Raw genomic sequence first — 17,180 nt, forward strand, 5'->3', positions numbered from 1 at the left:
AATAAATATAATTATTTAGAATTAGTTAATAAAATAATAAGCAAAAATAGAATTAGAAATATACTTACTATATACTTACGTCGTTGGAAATCCATTCACGGCGATATACAAAATTTTAAGAAAAAATCTAATTTGGTGAATAAACAATTTTTATATGTATTAAATACTTTTCATATAAAAAGTATTTCCTGTTCTAAAAATTTTTGTATTAAAATTTATAACATTAACAATACAAACTATTTACAGATCCACAATAAAAAATGTTTAATTTCCAAAGTTCCACAATTTTTTTAAACAAAATCTCTTGAAATTCTTTGGAATAATCTAATATAACTTTAAAACTTTAAAATCCTTGAAATTTGCTTGTATCAGTAGATATCTCTTGAAATTGTGCAAATTCATTAAATTAAGTAAGAATAATATATAATTAATAATGATAATGATAATAAAAAACACAAACTATTTCAAAATCCATAATAACAAATTTTTAAATGTTATGTTTTAGGTGTTCAATAAATTAATATTAAGTCTTGTACAAAAAATATGAATAGAAAAAATTTGTTAAACAATTTATTATTGTTTTTAGCTATTTTCTCTTAGAATAGAATTAGAAAGTCGCGTTTGTTTGGCATTTTTCCAAATTTTTTTAAACTCTTCGGTTAGAGCGAGACAGTAATCAATTAAATTTAACATGAGTAATTGTTTTAAATAATGTATTATTATTTATAATAATATTCTCTTGAAACAGTGCTAGAAAGTTGCAGTTTTTTCTAAAATATTCAACTTTTTGTGTACTTCTCACATAGAGAAAGAGAAGAATGAAATCAATTAAGCAAAAATAATTATTTAAGCAAATTATGATGGTTTTTTCCTTATGAACCAATAATAAATAAACAATCAAGAGATTAATTTTTTAGACAATCTCTTTTTTGTGAATATATTTTTCCAAAATAAAACAGATATTTGAAATATTCCTAAAATTTTCTATATTCATCCTATTACATGTAAATTTTTCCTGCAGTAGTTACTCAGAGCCTTTTTATTTAAATTAATATTATTATTTTTTATTTTTTCCTAACTATAACGCAAAAGAAAAGCTAAAAATTTTAGAAAATCCCGCAACTTTCTAGAATTATAATTAGGTTTCTTAACTTTTATTAATTATTATCTCGCTAAGTAAAAAATGGACAAATAGTTAAAAATTTCCGAAAATTAAAATAATTATTTGTTTCAACAATTATATTTGTTAAATTTTATTAATTTTTACTATATTATAAGTCAAAAGTTGAAAAAAATTAACATTTCAGAAAAACATGCAACTTCCTTGAATTATTGTAAGAAAATATTACTAAAAATAATAATAAATTGTTTAAACAATTATTTCTGTTAACTTGGATTACTTGTTAGCTCACTCTACTTGAATAATGAACAAAAAGTTGAACATTTTAGAAAAAACTGCAACTTTTTAGCATTATTCTAAGAGAATATTATTAAAAATAATAATAAACTCTTAAAAAAATTATTTCTTAAAAATGTAATTAATTATTGCCTCGATCTAACTAATAAGTTGAAAATAATTTGAAAAATTCAGAAAAAATCGCGACCTTTTAACACTATTCTGAGAGAAAATTGCTATAAACAGCAATAAATTATTTTAAAAATTTTTGTAGACATCTAGTTACCAATTAAAATTAGTATTTTATGTATTAGAAACAATTTGTATTTAAAAAACTACAAAAAAATCATAATTAGTGCCAAAAACATGCAAAACACAAATATTGACGTTTCTGAATTATATTGACAAATATGTTTTTTTTTTTGGAAAATACGTGAACGAAAATTCCAGAACATTTTTTTTATCCACTCTTGTGGATAAGATACCTGATTATACTTAATTATAATGTATTTAAAAATATTTAATAACCATTTTTTAATATTTCAGCTTTGAAGTTTAATTCAAATTCTGAAAAGTTTAGATTGAAATGGGACAATCTTTAAGAAAATTAAATTAATTATTATAAAATAATGAAAATGACATTAAAATAAAAATGTAAACTTTTTCTATTTGCGTTAAATATAAAACCAACAATTGCATTTTTAAATATAATATATTTAAATATAAAAGGGAAAATGGGGATTTTAAAAAAGGGGAAACAGGAAAATAGGGGAATCCCTGCAAATTATATAAACTATAACAAATTTTAGAGTGACAAATTTAAATCGCGATTTTAAAAATATAACGAGTTTTTTAAAGCAAACTAAACTTGTGAAGGCTGCACGGAAAATAGATTTAAATTCGTAATAAATAGTGCCCCTTTAAAATATCGAACGTTCCATTTCCACTGTGATATACGAGAGTTGAGTCGAAAAAGCTACTTTTAAACTACTGCGCATAAAAATGAAACGGAACCCAGGATTTTTGCTCGACGCGCGAAAAATTCAAACTGTGTTTCAATATTAAAATGCGTTAAATTACATTAAATTTATGTAAACATATATATTTAAGTATAACTATGATTTATTTGATCATTTGTGTAATTAACTTCGTGTAATTAATTTAAATTTTTCTTTTAATAAAAAAGGATGAGTTTGACGACTCGAATTTGAAAATCCCGCGCTTTGAATGCCTTTGGCTTCCGATTTAATTGGGCCAATCAACATTTTCTACGGACTTGACAGTAGAACTAAACATTAAAATTTAATTAATTGTGATGTAGATTGTAGAATCAGTTTTTAAAATCATAGCAAAAATCTAGGGATGTCACGAAATGTGTAAATAAAAATTTAATATTGGACAGAGTTCACCTCGCTTGACCGGTTAAACAGTTAAAAAATTAAAATATTTAACCTCTAGAAAAATTCATTCGATTAAACTTTCGATCGTTTTCAACTTTTTTTTTAGATTTAAACCAACTTAGTTCATGGCCCAAAATCGTGTGCATATAGTCCGACGAAAATTTTGTGCAGGCCGAATTTAAAAGTGTTTAGTCGGAAAACGAAAAGTGCAGTGGAAACTAAGCTCATTTTCTAGGAAAAACTTCCAGTTATATAACCTAATATTTTAAAAGTATTAAAAATGAACTCATACATTTATTTAGACCATTATTCTTAGGTTATGTTTGATCAAAATTTTTTATTTATTCACCACAGGCTTTACGGTTTTTTATTGAGCTAATTCTTTTTGGTTGAAAATCCATCTTTTTTCATTAAAAATTTTATTATTTGGATGAAAATTTGATTATTATATAAGATTATATTATATAAGAATTAAACTGGTTGGTTGCAAATTTAATTATTTTAATTAAAATAAACAAATTTTCTACAATCTCATCCTTATTCATAGAAAATTCAAATCATTTTTTTTAATTCGTCTGTTTCGGTGGAAAAATCTAAATTTAGTTGAAATTTAACTTTTATATTAAAAATTTATCTCTTTAGGTAGAAACCTCATTTTTTTATTAAAAATGAAAATGGTAGAAACTTTTTTTTAAGAATGAAACTAATTTATTACAAATTTAATTGTTTTGATTAAAATACACCAATTTTGTTCAAACTCATTCTTATTCATGAAAGTTCAATTTAATTGTTGAAAATTCGTATGTTTGGATGAAAAATTCAACAATTTGGTTAAAATTCAAATCATTTGTTAAGAATTCATATCTTTTGGTCGAAACTTAATTTTTTTTAATGAAAAATTGTATTATTTGGTTGCAAATTTAATTATTTAATGAAAATTCAACAATTCGGTTGAAATTCAACTCTTTTGTTGAAAATTCATCTGTTTGGGTAGAAATTTGATTTGTTCGTTAAAAATTAAACTGGTTGATTGCAAATATAATTATTTAAATAAAACTTCAACAATTTTGTTAAAGAATTCGTCCTTTTTGTTGGAAAATTTGTCTTTTTGGATGGAAAATTCAACAATCTGTTTCAAAATTACATTTTTTTAATGAAGATTCAACAATTTGTTTTAAATTATTTTTCTTTTCTGACTAAAGAATAATGGGAAATTTATTTCTTTGGGTAGAAACTTGATTTTTTCATTAAAAAATGCAACTATTTATTTAAAAATCAACTTTTATTCATGAAGATTCAACAATTTAGTTGAAATTATGTTTCATTCCTGACTGAAAAATGGTGGAAAATTGATCTTTTTGCGTAGAAACTTGTTTTTTTATTTATTTTTTTATTTATTATCAAGAATGAAACTGGTTGGTTGCAAAATAAATTATTTTAATTTAAATGCACCAATTTTCTTCAATGTTATCCTTGTTCATAAAAAAATTCAAATATTTAGTTGAAATTTAACTTTTAAAATAAAAATTCATCTCTGGGTAAAAAGCTCATTTTTAAATTAAAAATGAAACTGGTGTGTTGAAAATCTAATTATTTGGATAAAGTTCGACAGTTTTGTAAAAAAATATTCCTTTTTGGTTGAAAATTTTCTTTTTCGTTGGAAAATTCAACTATTTGTTTGAAAATTAGCTTTTACTGATAAAGATTCAACAATTTGGTTGAAATTATTTTTCATTCCTGACCGAAAAATGGTCGAAAATTATTCTCTTTGCGTAGAAACTTGTTTTTTTTTAAGAATGAAACTGGTAGGTTACAAATTTAATTATTTGCATTGAAATATATATTTTTTGTTGAATTTCATCCTTATTTGTTGAAAATTCGTCTTTTTCTGTGGAAAATTCAACAATTTGGTTAAAATCTAACTTTTTTTTGAAAATTCATATCTTTCAGTCGAAACTTGTTTTTTTTTATATAAAAAATTGTATTATGTGGTTGTAAATTTAATTATTTAGATAAAAATTCAACAATTCGGTTGAAATTATTTTTCTTCCCTGGCTAAAAAATGGTGAAAATTTTATTTCTTTGGGTAGAAGTTGGATTTTTGGTTAAAAATTGAACAGGTTGGTGGCAAATTTGATTATTTTGAATAAAATACAAAAATTTTGCAAAATTTTATCTTTATTTGTTGAAAATAATAGATTTTCAACAAACCAGTTACATTTTTAATTAAAAAATTAGCTTTCTACCCAAAGAGATAAATTTTTATTTTAAAAGTTAAATTTCAACTAAATCGTTGAATTTTCTATGAACAAGGATAACATTGAAGAAAATTGGTGCATTTTGATTAAAATAATTTATTTTACAACCCACCAGTTTCATTCCTAATAATAAATAAAAAATAAATAAAAACAACAAGTTTCTAAGCAAAAAGATCAATTTTCCACAATTGATCTTTTTGCGTAGAAACTTGTTTTTCTTATTTTTTTTTTTATTTATTATTAAGAATGAAACGGGTTGGTTATAAAATAAATTATTTTAATTAAAATGCAGCAATTTATCTCTTTAGATAGAAAGCTCATTTTTTAATTAAAAATGAAACTGGTTTGTTGAAAATCTAATTATTTGGATAAAGTTCGACAATTTTGTACAAAATTATTCCTTTTTGGCTGAAAATTTTCTTTTTTGTAGGAAAATTCAACTATTTGTTTGAAAATTAGCTTTTACTGATAAAGATTCAACAATTTGGTTGAAATTATTTTTCATTCCTGACCGAAAAATGGTGGAAAATTATTCTCTTTGCGTAGAAACTTGTTTTTTTTTAATGAATGAAACTGGTAGGTTTCAAACTTCATTATTTTTATTAAAATACACCATTTTTGTTGAATTTAACCCTTATTCGTTGAAAATATAAATTATTTATTGAAAATTCGTCCGTTTGGGTGGGAAATTCAACAATTTGGTTTAAATTCAACTCTTTTGAGGAAAATTCATATTTTTCGGTAGAAACTTAATTTTTTGTTAACCCTTTGCGGTAGTTTTTATTGGATTTTACACAGATTTTTTAAAATTTCATGCTCGCAGGATGATAGGAAATTGAAATTTTTGTGCGACGGGTCTAAATTTTTTAAATGATTTGTTAATATTTATAAACAAAGATGAAAAAGCCTTTTTTGTTGAAAAAATTCATTATTGAAAAAACTGTTGGATTTTATCTGAAAATTGGTATACAGGGGTTTTTTTGAGGTCAGTGATGACGAATATGAACTCAGATTTTGGAAATTTAAAATGGTGGATCCAAGATGGCGCCCGAAACTTAGAATGTCCAAAATCTAAGTTCAGAAATCCAAAAATATTCCAAATTTAAGTCGCCATATTGGATCCACCATTTTGAATTTTCTAAATCTGAGTTCAGATTCCTGATCAGTGATCCCAAAAACCCCCGTATACCAATTTTCAGAAAAAATAAAAAATATACCAAATGTTAGCCGCCATATTGGACCCGCCATTTTGAATTTTCAAAATCTGAGTTCAGATTCGTAATCAGCGACCCCAAAAACCCCTATGTACCAATTTTCATGAAAACTCGTTTCCCTGAAAAATGTTTGCCGGAAAGGGTTAAGAATGAAACTGATTGGTTGAAAATTCCATTATTTGGGTAAAAACTAAATAATTTTGTTAAATAATTCGTCCTTTTTGGTGGAAAATTTGTCGTTTTGGATGGCAATTTCCAATGTTTGTTAGAAAGTAAACTTTTATAGATAAAGGTTCACCAATTTGGTTGAAATTATTTTTCTTCCCTAGCTAAAAAATGGTGAAAAATTAAATTCCTCGAGTAGAAGTTGGATTTTTTGTTATAAATTCAACAGGTTGGTTTCAAACTTCATTATTTTTATTAAAATCATAAATTTTCTTTAATCTCATACTTATTCATAGAAATATCAAATGATTTTTTTAAATTCGTTTTAAACTCATTTTTCTTCCCTGGCTAAAAAATGGTGAAAAATTCATTTCTTTGGGTAAAAGTTGGATTTTTGATTAAAAATTGAACAAGTTGGTTGCAAATTTAATTATTTTAAATAAAATACAACAATTTTGCACCATTTTATTCTCATTTGTTGAAAATTCAAATTATTTGTAAAAAAATCGTTTGTTTCGGTGGATAATTCAAGAATTTGGTTGAAGTTCAACTCTATTGTGGAAAATTTATCTTATTGGGTAGAAAATTGATTTTTGGATTGAAAATAAAACTGATTGGTTGGTAATTTAATGGTTTGGATACAATATCGACAATTTTGTTAAAAAGTCTTTCGTTTTGATAGAAAATTCGTCTTTTTGAGTGTGAAATTCAACTATTTGTTTGAAAATAACTTTGATAAAGATTCAATAATTCGGTTGAAATTATTTATTCTTTTCTGACTGAAAAATGGTGGAAAATTATTCTCTTTGGGTAGAAATTTTTTTGTTGCTAAGAATTAAACTGGTTGATTACTGATTTGATTATTTTTATTAAAATACACAAATTTTGTTTAATCTTATCCTTATTTTTAAAAAATTCAAAATATTTGTGAAGATTCTGTTGTTTCGGGTGAAAATTGAATAATTTAGTTGAAATTCAACTTTTATATTGAAAATTTATCTCTTTAGGTGAAAACTGAATTTTTTTATCAAAAATGAAACTGGTTCATTGCAAATCAAAATTATTTTTTTTTAATTCAATAATTTTATTTGAAAATTTATCTTTTTTTGTGGAAATTTCAAATATTTGTTTGAAAATGAACTTTTATTGAGGAAGATTCAATAATTTAATTGAAATTATTTTACTTTTTTACTTTATTTTTTTGTTAAAAATTTAACAGGTTGGTTTCAAACTCAATTGTTTTTATTAAAGTACACAATTTTTGTTGAATTTCATCCACATTCGTTGAAAGTTCAAATTATTTGTTGAAAATTCACCTGCTTCGGTGGAAAATTCAACAATTTTGTTGAAATTCAACTCTATTGTTGAAAATTTATCTCTTTGGGTAGAAACTTGATTCTTTTATTAAAAACGAAGCTAGTTGGTTGCAAATTAAATGCTTTGGATGAAGCTCAACAATTTTGTTAAAAATTCGTCCTCTTTGGTTCAAAATTTGTCTTTTTGGATGGATATTCAAATATTTGTTTGAAAATTAAGTTTTATTAATTATTAATGAAGACTCAACAATTTGATTAAGATTACGTTTCTTTCCTACTGAAAAATATTGAATAATTCATTTCTTTGGGTAGAAGTTGGATTTTTTGTTAAAAATTGAACAGGTTGGTTGCGAATTTAATTATTTTGAATAAAATACACAAATTTTGCCAAATTTTATCCGTATTCGTAAAAAATTCAAATTATTTGTTGAAAATTTCTTTCTTCAAAAATTATCTCTTTGGGAAGAAAATTGATTTTTTTATTAAAAATTAAAATGTTTAGTTGAAAATCTAATTATTTGGATAAGAACTAAACAATTATGTTAATAAGTCATCCTTTTTGGTTGTAAATTCCTCCTTTTGGATTGAAAATTCAACTATTTTTTTTTAATGAACTTTTATTGATGAAGGTTCAACAAATTGTAAGTTAATTTCTTTGGCTAAAGTTGGATATTTTTGTTACAAATGAAACTGGCTGGATGCAAATTTAATTATTTTAAATAAAAAATACAAATTTTTTCTAATCTCATCCTTATTTGTTGAAAATTCAAATTATTTCTTGAAAAATTAAACAATTTTTTTTTTAATTTAACTCTTTTGTTAAAAAATCATCTCTTTCAGAAGAAAATTGATTTTTTTATTAAATATTAAAGTGGTTGGTTGGAATTTTAATTATTTAGATAAAAATTCATTCTTTTTGGTTGAAAATTCCTCTTTTCGAGTGAAAAATTCAACTATTTTTTTGAAAAATAACTGTTATTGATGAAGATTCAACACTTTGCTTAAATTATGTCTCTTTTTTACTCAAAAGTGGTGGAGAATTAATTCATTTTTGTATAAATTTAATTTTGTTGATAAAAGTGAAACTGGTTGATTACAAATTTAATTATTCTAATTAAAATACACCAATTTTGTTCAATCTCATCCATATTCGTTGAAAATTCGGATTATTTGTTTTAAATGTATTTTTTTAGGTATAAATTGATTTTTTTTTGTTAAAAATGAAACTGGTTGGGTGCAAATTTAATTATTTTGATGAAAATCCAACAATTTTGTTAAAAGTAATCCTTTTTGATCGAAAATTCATCTGGCTGGGTGGAAAATTCTAGTATTTGTTAAAAAATGAACTTATATTAATGAAAATACAACAATTTGGTTAAATTTATTTTTATTTCCTGGCTAAGAAATTGTGAAAAATTCGTTTCTTTGGGTAGAAGTTGGATTTTTTGTTAAAAATAGAACAGGTTGTTTGTGAATTTAATTATTTTGATTAAAATACACAAATTTGGTTCATTCTCATCTTTATTCGTTGAAAATACGGGTTCTTTGTTGAAAATTCATTTTTTTATGTAAAAATTGAATTTTTATTGGTAAAAAATGAAACTGGTTGGTTGCAAATTCAATTATTTTTATGAAAATCCAACAATTTTGTTATAAAGTAATCCTTTCTAGTCGAAAATTCGTCTTTGGGTTAAAAATTTATCTTATTGTTTGAAAATTAACTTTTATCGATGCATATTCAACAATTTGGTTGAAATTATTTTTCTTTCCTACTGAAAAGTTGTGGAAAATTAATTTCTTAGTGTAGAAATTTAATTTGTTTGGTTAAAAACGAAACTGGTTAGATGAAAATTTATTTATATCGATTAAAACACAAATTTTATTTATTCTCATCCTTAGTCGTTGAAAATTAAAATTATTTGTTTAAAATACGTCTATTTCGTTGAAGAATTCAACAATTTTGTTGAAATTCAACTTTTATATTTAAAATTTATATCTTTGGGGAGAAAATTGATTTTTTTATTAAAAATTAAACTGGTTGGTTGAAAATCTGATTATTTTGATAAAAATTCATCAATTTGGTTCAAAAAAAATTATTTTTGGTTGAAAATTCATCTTTTTGAGTGAAATATTCAACTAATTGTTTGAAAAATACCCATTATTGATAAAAATTCAACAACTTGGTTGAAATTTTTTTCTTTCTTGGCTAAAAAATAGTAGAAAATTCATTTCTTTTGGAGCAATGTGGATGACATTCTTATTCTTCCTTAACTGAAAAATGATTTTTGGTTCAAAATTTAATTCTTTTGTTGAAAATTCATCTCTGATATCTGATATCTGATATCTTGTTCAATTAGGATATCATATAGTTTATAGTGCATAATTCGGAAATATTTCAACTGAAAAATTCTTTATTTTAGATTTTTATTATTAAGCTTATATTTTTAATTTTTAGAATTTTAACGTGCAGTCTTGAAGACTCAAACAATTAATAATTAAAAACATTTGAAGTTGAAAATTTGTGATAAAAAACAGTTTTATTTTATCAACTGTAATTATAAATAAATAATTTTTAAAATGAATCTGTACCTTAAGTACTAAAAACTGAAAAATAATTGATTTGATAAAACGATTCTAAATGCATTGAAATTTAAAGGATTTCCAGATTCTAAATTAATTCGTAATTAAAGGCTTTTATTAAATTAAACATATTTTTTCGGTCTAAATTATTCAATTTTTAACCCATTTAATTAAAATAATTTTGATTAAGAAAACGGATAATTATTTAATCCTTAAATTCTTACTGGGTCGTTTTTAATAATATTGGAAATCTTTTGAAATCTTTTTGAATATTCTGTTAAAATAATTTTTCAAAATGAATCATTTTCAATTTTCCTAGGAATTTTAAGAACATTTTTTTATTTGTTTGGAGTATTTGCATCGCAATTTCGTTACGAATAACCAAATTTTTTCGGTAAACACACTTTGTTAAAATTATTTGAAATCCTTTCGAGTTCTAAATTAATTTTTAAACTTATAAATATCTCTTAAAATTACTCAAATTGTTTCTAAAAATAATACGTGTTCAATTGTTATTTAGAAATCCAAATTTTCAGGGAGATTTTTTTTTAATTCGCAGGATTTTCTAAAATTTGTAGGCCAAATCCAATTAATTTTTAAAGTTATTGCGAAGTTTTGAAAAATCTCAAATACATAGCTAAATTTGAAAAAATTTTAAACTACTTCTAAATTTCTCAAGATTTTGAAATGTAATTTTAAAGTTTTTCAAGGATGCCTAAACTATAAAAAATGAAAATAATTTAAATTCGTATTTAAGAACTTATAAGTTAAAAATTTTTTTAATTGTAAAATATTGAATGAACTAAAATAACTGAATAATATAATTTTGACCATTTTTAAAGTTAATTGATCGATTCTTTAATTTAGAGTATTGAAAATTTTAATCTGGATTGATATTTTTTGAACCTAATCTAAATCTTTGAACTCTATAATTTATGAATGTTAAAAATTCTTAATTTTGAAGTTTAAATTCATTAAACTTGAAATTATTCAGTTGAAAAGAGTTAGTACCTTTCAGTTTATACGTGTAAATTATTGAAATATTCAATACAACATTTTTGAATTTAAAAACTTTTAAACTTCAATTTTAAAAGTTAAAAATTCAAGAATTCCACTTTGAAAGCTTTAGTTTGTTGTTTATTTTGTATTACTTGTACTTTCACTGTTTACCTTTATATTTCGATTTTTTACATTTTATTGACCGGGAAAAATATTTGCGAACCGGGAAAAAAACCGGGAAATAACCGGGAATTTTATTCTTTGATTAAAACGGTCACCCTGTTTTGATTAAAATTAATCGGGTTTGGTACTGTTTTATTAAAAATGCGTTCTTTTTATTTTCAAATTCAACTACTTGGTTAAAAATTAAACAACTTTATTAAAAATTAATGCTTTTGTTTAATGATTCATCTCTTACTTTAAAAATGTAACTATAATATTAACAACTGCTTCTTTTTTTTATAAAAAGAAGGGCTTTCACTAGAAATATTACGATTCAATTTTTGTTAGAAAATTGATATTTTTTAGTTAAAAATTTATCTCTTTTTGGTCGAAATTTCATTTTTTAAATTAAAAATTAAAATATTTAATTAATATTAATCGATTTGAGTTCAACATTTCACTATTTCTTTATTGAAAATTCATGTATGTTGTGGAAAACTTCAAGTTTTTCGTCGAAAATTAATCTGCTTGATTGAAATTTTCAACTTTTCCATAAAAAATTGAACCATTTGGTTAAAAATGCATCTATTTTGTTGACAGTGCAATATTTTTACTGAAAAAAGGAGACATTTATAGCGTTTCAAATTACATTTAATTAATTATAAATATTCACATAAATTTTATTTAAAAGAAATTATTTCCCTTTTTTCGTGAAGAATTTGATTTGAATATTCACCTGAAAAATCTAAACTTTGTGAAGTTAGGTTTTAAAAAAATTTGAAATTTTATTTTTTAATTCCTTAAAAGTTGCATAATAGTGAAAATTAAATAATGAAATGCATTAAGGAAGAAATAATAATAATAACTGCTTAATTTATTTTCACAGTCCTGAAAACCCGTTTATTTAAATTAAGGCATACGAATTTTCAGGAAAACCAATTTAATCCTTAATCCAAAAAGAGGAATTTAAAAAAAGTAACAGTTGAGTATCGCCCAAAAATTCGAATTTTAAAGAAAATTGCAACCAAATTTGTTCAATTTCAGAGTATTAATAAACGAATTTTCTACCAAAAAAATACAATATTCAAACAAAAACATAAATTTTTAATTTAAAAAGATCAATTTTGAACAAATGAAGATCAATTTTTAACCCAATAAGTTGAATTTTCAATCAAAAAGTTAAATTTTTACCAAAAAAGTATGGATTTCAAAAAAAAAGAAGGTTTCAACCAAGAAGATTAATTTTCTGCAAAAGAGACGAATTTTCAGAAAAATATATCAGTTTTCAGATCAAAAATATTAATTTTAAACCAAAGAAATTTTATTTAAAAGAAATTATTTCCCTTTTTTCGTGAAGAATTTGATTTGAATATTCACCTGAAAAACTAAACTTTCTGAAGTTAGGTTTTTTAAAAAAGTTGAAATTTTATTTTTTAATTCCTTAAAATTTGCATAATAGTGAAAATTAAATAATAAAATTCATTAAGAAAGAAATAATAATAATAACTGCTTAACTTATTTTCACAGTTCCGAAAAACCTGGCAATGATCAGAAGATCTCACTTGAGAAAGTTGCTCACGTTCGTGGGCTTTCAGAAGGTCCTCATTGGGACGTGAGAACTCAGAAGCTTTACTTTGTCCAAATTTGGAAGCAACTTATTTATAGTTACAATCCAGCGACAGAAGAAGTCTTTTACGCTTACATAAGTATGTCGATAAATCTGAAAATAAGCAATAATTATTATTTTTTATGTTTTTAAAAAAATATATTTCAATTTTTAAATTTAGGAATTTTCGAAAAGAATTATAATTCTGATTTAGAACTTCGGATCATTTTTATTCATCAGATTTACTATTCTGATAAGGAACAGAGAATTTTGTGAGAAAATTTTAATTCTGAATTTAATCACAGATTTTTTTAATTCCCTTTTCTTAAATCAGAATTAAAAATAATTTATAACATTCCTTTTTCAACGTCCGAACTATATTCACAGCATTTTCAATTGTAATTTAAAAATATGACCAATTTTTATTTGCCAAAAATTTTGTATTTTTAAAAAATTCTCATTTTCGTTAATTCCTTATTTCATTAAACAAAATTAAAATATATTTATAGACGATTTTCTATTATTATTTATCAATATAGTAATTAAAATTCTTTTCAAAAATTTCTTGTTCCAAGTTAAAAATATTTTTATTCACAACATTTTTTATTATTATTCAGGAATATAGATAGGAAATTTTTTTTCTGACAAGTTTTTTTATACAGAAAAATAATTTTTTAAATTCAAATTCTGATTTAGAATGAGGAATTTAACAAATTTGATAAATTCTAACTTGGAATGAAGAAAGCTTTTATATATTTCCGTTTTATAAATCAGAATTCTATTTATTATTTTAAATTTCCTGTTCCAAGTCAGAATTACATTTATTTACATTTTTAATTATAATTCAGAGATATAACTTCTTTTTTTTTATTTTTAAATTTTCCTTTTTCATTCAATCAGAATAAAAAAATATTTATAGAAAAATTTTTATTATAATTCAGAAATATAGCAACTCCCTTTTTCCAAAATTCAGAAATATAAAGGGAATTTTTCAATTCTGACAAATGTTTGTACCGAGAAAAAATAATTTTTTAATTCCGATTTAGAACGAGAAATTAAAAAAAAATTGATGAATTCTAACTTGGAATAAAGAAAGCTTTTCTATATTTCCGTTTTATAAATTAAAATTACTTTTTTTTAATTCTCTCTTTCAAGTTAGAATTATATTTATTTAAATTTTCAATTATAATTCAAAAATAAAAAAAAATTGTCTGTCCCAAGAACAAATTTGTAATTCTTTACAAATCGGATGGAAATTTTCCATTTATGGCCAATTTAAAAAAAAAATATTCTTATATTCCAGAAAATTAACATTTCGAACAAGAAATTGTTAAAATCTAATAAATCTGACTTGGAACGGGGATTGTATTTGTAAATTTTCCTTTTTTAATTAAAAATAAAAACAAAATAGTCCTTATTGGCAAAAAGAAAAGAATTTTTTAATTTAAATAAATTATGCTTTTAGAATAAAAAATTCTAAAAATGTTGACAAATTCTGACTTGGAATAGGGTTAGTTTTTGTGGATTCCTCTTTTATAAATCAAAATTTAATTTAATAAAAAAATATTTCCTGTTTCAAGTCAGAATTATATTTATTTGCATATTTTCAATTGTAATTCAGAAATATAGTAACTGCCTTTTCCGAAAATTAGGAAGAAAAAAGTTTCCAATTCTGGCAAATTTTTATTTGCAAAAAACAAAGAAGTTTTTATAAACTCGCTTTTTATAAATTAAAATAAAAATTAATTTAAAAAATTCCGGTTTATGTCAAAAATGACCTATTTCAAGACAAAATTATAATTAATTTTCAAAATTTCCTCTTACAAATTAAAAATTATATTTCTTTATTGAAATTCCAGGTCCATATTAAAAAATTATAATTCTTTAAAGAATTATAATTTAATTATAATTAATCAAATTCCTCTCCCGATGTAGAAATGACAATTCTTTTCAAAAATTCCATATTCAATGTTACGAAAATAATTATAAATCTTTTAGAAAATTGCCTCTCCCAAACTCAAGATTATATTTCTTTTTGGAAAATTTCCTTAGAATTAGAGTAGTCAAACAGGATCAAATTCCCGCTTATTTCCCGATTTTCCCGAATTAGTAAATTGTCCAAGAACTTTTTCTTTAATTGTACAAATATTAAGGCTTGCTATTTGAAAAAAAAATGGTAAAACTGAAAGAATTTAATGAAAATAGATCAAAATAAAAAAATCATAAATATTAAAACTTCCAGAGAATGGTCCCGTCAGCATAGTCTCAACAATCGAGGACACTCCTGGTAAATTACTTGTAGCATCTGGTACTGATATTGTATTAGTCACTTGGGATGGTGAAAGTAATGATGATAATCCTGAAATCAAAGTATTATTAAATAGTATTGAAAAAGATAAAAAAGGCTACAGATTTAATGATGGAAAGGTCGACGCCCTTGGAAGATTTTGGGCAGGTAATTAAATTGATTTTATTAATATTCAATTCAATTCCTTTCGAAAAAATTAGAACAGATTCTAAATAATTCAGGATTGAAAGATCTTATATCAGAAAAATGTTTACCAAAAAATTGTAAATCTGCATAAAATTCAACTCAGAGGTATTGCATTTTCAACAAAATATATGAATTTTGAACCAAATCTTTTATTTTTCAAACAAAAATACGTTAGGAAGTTTAGGAAAATTATTAGTTAGGAAAATTAATTTTTAACAAAAAATAAAAATGGATTTTTAACTTAAACAGTTAATTCTCAAAATAAAGTCTAATAGTTGATATGTCATCTAAAAATATTTTAATTACCAATCAAAAAGAGTTTATTTAAACTAAAGTATACAAATTTTCAAGAAAACTAATTTTCAACAAAAAAGTTTATTTACAAACAATTTTTTTTTTTAATTTCAGAGTCAAAATAAACGAATTTTCTGCAAAAGATTAAATATTCAAACCAAAAAAGATGAGTTTTTAAAAGAAAAATGAACTTTCATTTTAAGAAGATCAATTTTCAATAAAAAATTTTAATATTTAACAAAAAAGGATGGATTTAAAAAAGAAGGAATATTTCGACCAAGAAGATTAATTTTCTGCAAAAAAGACGAATTTTCAGCAAAATAGATCAGTTTTCAAATTAAAAATATAAAAAATAAAACTTCTCAATTTTTTAAGAAGTAAAACCTTTCTTCGATCGGTTATAAATTTAATAGGAACAAGTTGTTCATTAAAAAATTGAAACATTAAAACATTAAAAAATTTGACTTACTTAAAAATCGTTTTTTGAAGAATGAAAACAGTTATAGAGAATTAAGATTGAGTAAATAGTTTAAAAATTTATCCAATGTAACAATTCCAGATGAGATAGCTGAAACTTTGGCTTTGGGTAATAAACATGGTATTTCTTATAATTCAAACGAAATTCCATGTAATAATATTATTGCAAACATTGAAGAATGTATAAAAAATGTTGAAGAAAATAAAAAAGTAAATGTTAGAAAAGCAGTTACAGAATTAATTTCAAATCACACTAAAATCAACATATTTAATAACGATAATAAAGTTTTAGAAACAGTTAAAAAATTTCAAAATGATCACAAAAATTTAATTTTTGTAAAAGCAGATAAGGGAAATATTTCAGTAGCAGCTAATAGGAATGATTATAATGCAACATTTGAAAATCTTTTAGAAAACAAAATTTTATATCAAAAAGTTAATACCAGTTTAGTTCCAACTATTGAAGGAAAATGCAATGATATTATATTTAGATGGGAAAATAAAATATATATAAATGAGAATTTAGCTTATCAATTAAAAAATCATGGTAGTGTTGTTGCAAAGGCTTATGCCCTTCCTAAAGTTCATAAGCCTGACCTAAAATAGAGATTAATCGTGTCCTCCATTGGTTCAACTACTTACAATTTGGCAAAATTTTTAGCAAAAACTTTAAAACCTGTTTCTGGTACGACTCACTCCTTTATTAAAGATAGTTGAGATTTTAAAGAAAAAATCAAGAATATACAGGTACCTAGTACTCATTCATTAATTTCTTTAGATGTTATTTCTATGTTTGACAATATTCCATTAGATTTACTT

At 23.0% G+C, this 17,180-nt stretch overlaps 1 protein-coding gene across 2 annotated transcripts in view; it reads left to right on the forward strand.

The window, feature by feature from the left end:
• Positions 1-17,180, forward strand: part of LOC117176966 (regucalcin-like) — a 31,039-nt gene that overhangs the window by 2,420 nt on the left and 11,439 nt on the right. The window contains exons 1-3 of one of the 2 annotated variants that reach the window (XM_033367395.1): positions 2,679-2,772; positions 13,018-13,196; positions 15,339-15,551. In XM_033367395.1, the coding sequence (XP_033223286.1) occupies positions 2,759-2,772; positions 13,018-13,196; positions 15,339-15,551 (406 nt within the window). In that variant the 5' untranslated portion in view covers positions 2,679-2,758. Of the gene's footprint in view, positions 1-2,678; positions 2,773-13,017; positions 13,197-15,338; positions 15,552-17,180 lie in introns of those variants that run through there. The other variant, XM_033367394.1, reaches the window with a different exon arrangement.

This window comes from Belonocnema kinseyi, chromosome 7, assembly GCF_010883055.1.
Source record: "Belonocnema kinseyi isolate 2016_QV_RU_SX_M_011 chromosome 7, B_treatae_v1, whole genome shotgun sequence".
In the NCBI taxonomy this organism is placed as follows: Eukaryota; Metazoa; Arthropoda; class Insecta; order Hymenoptera; family Cynipidae; genus Belonocnema; species Belonocnema kinseyi.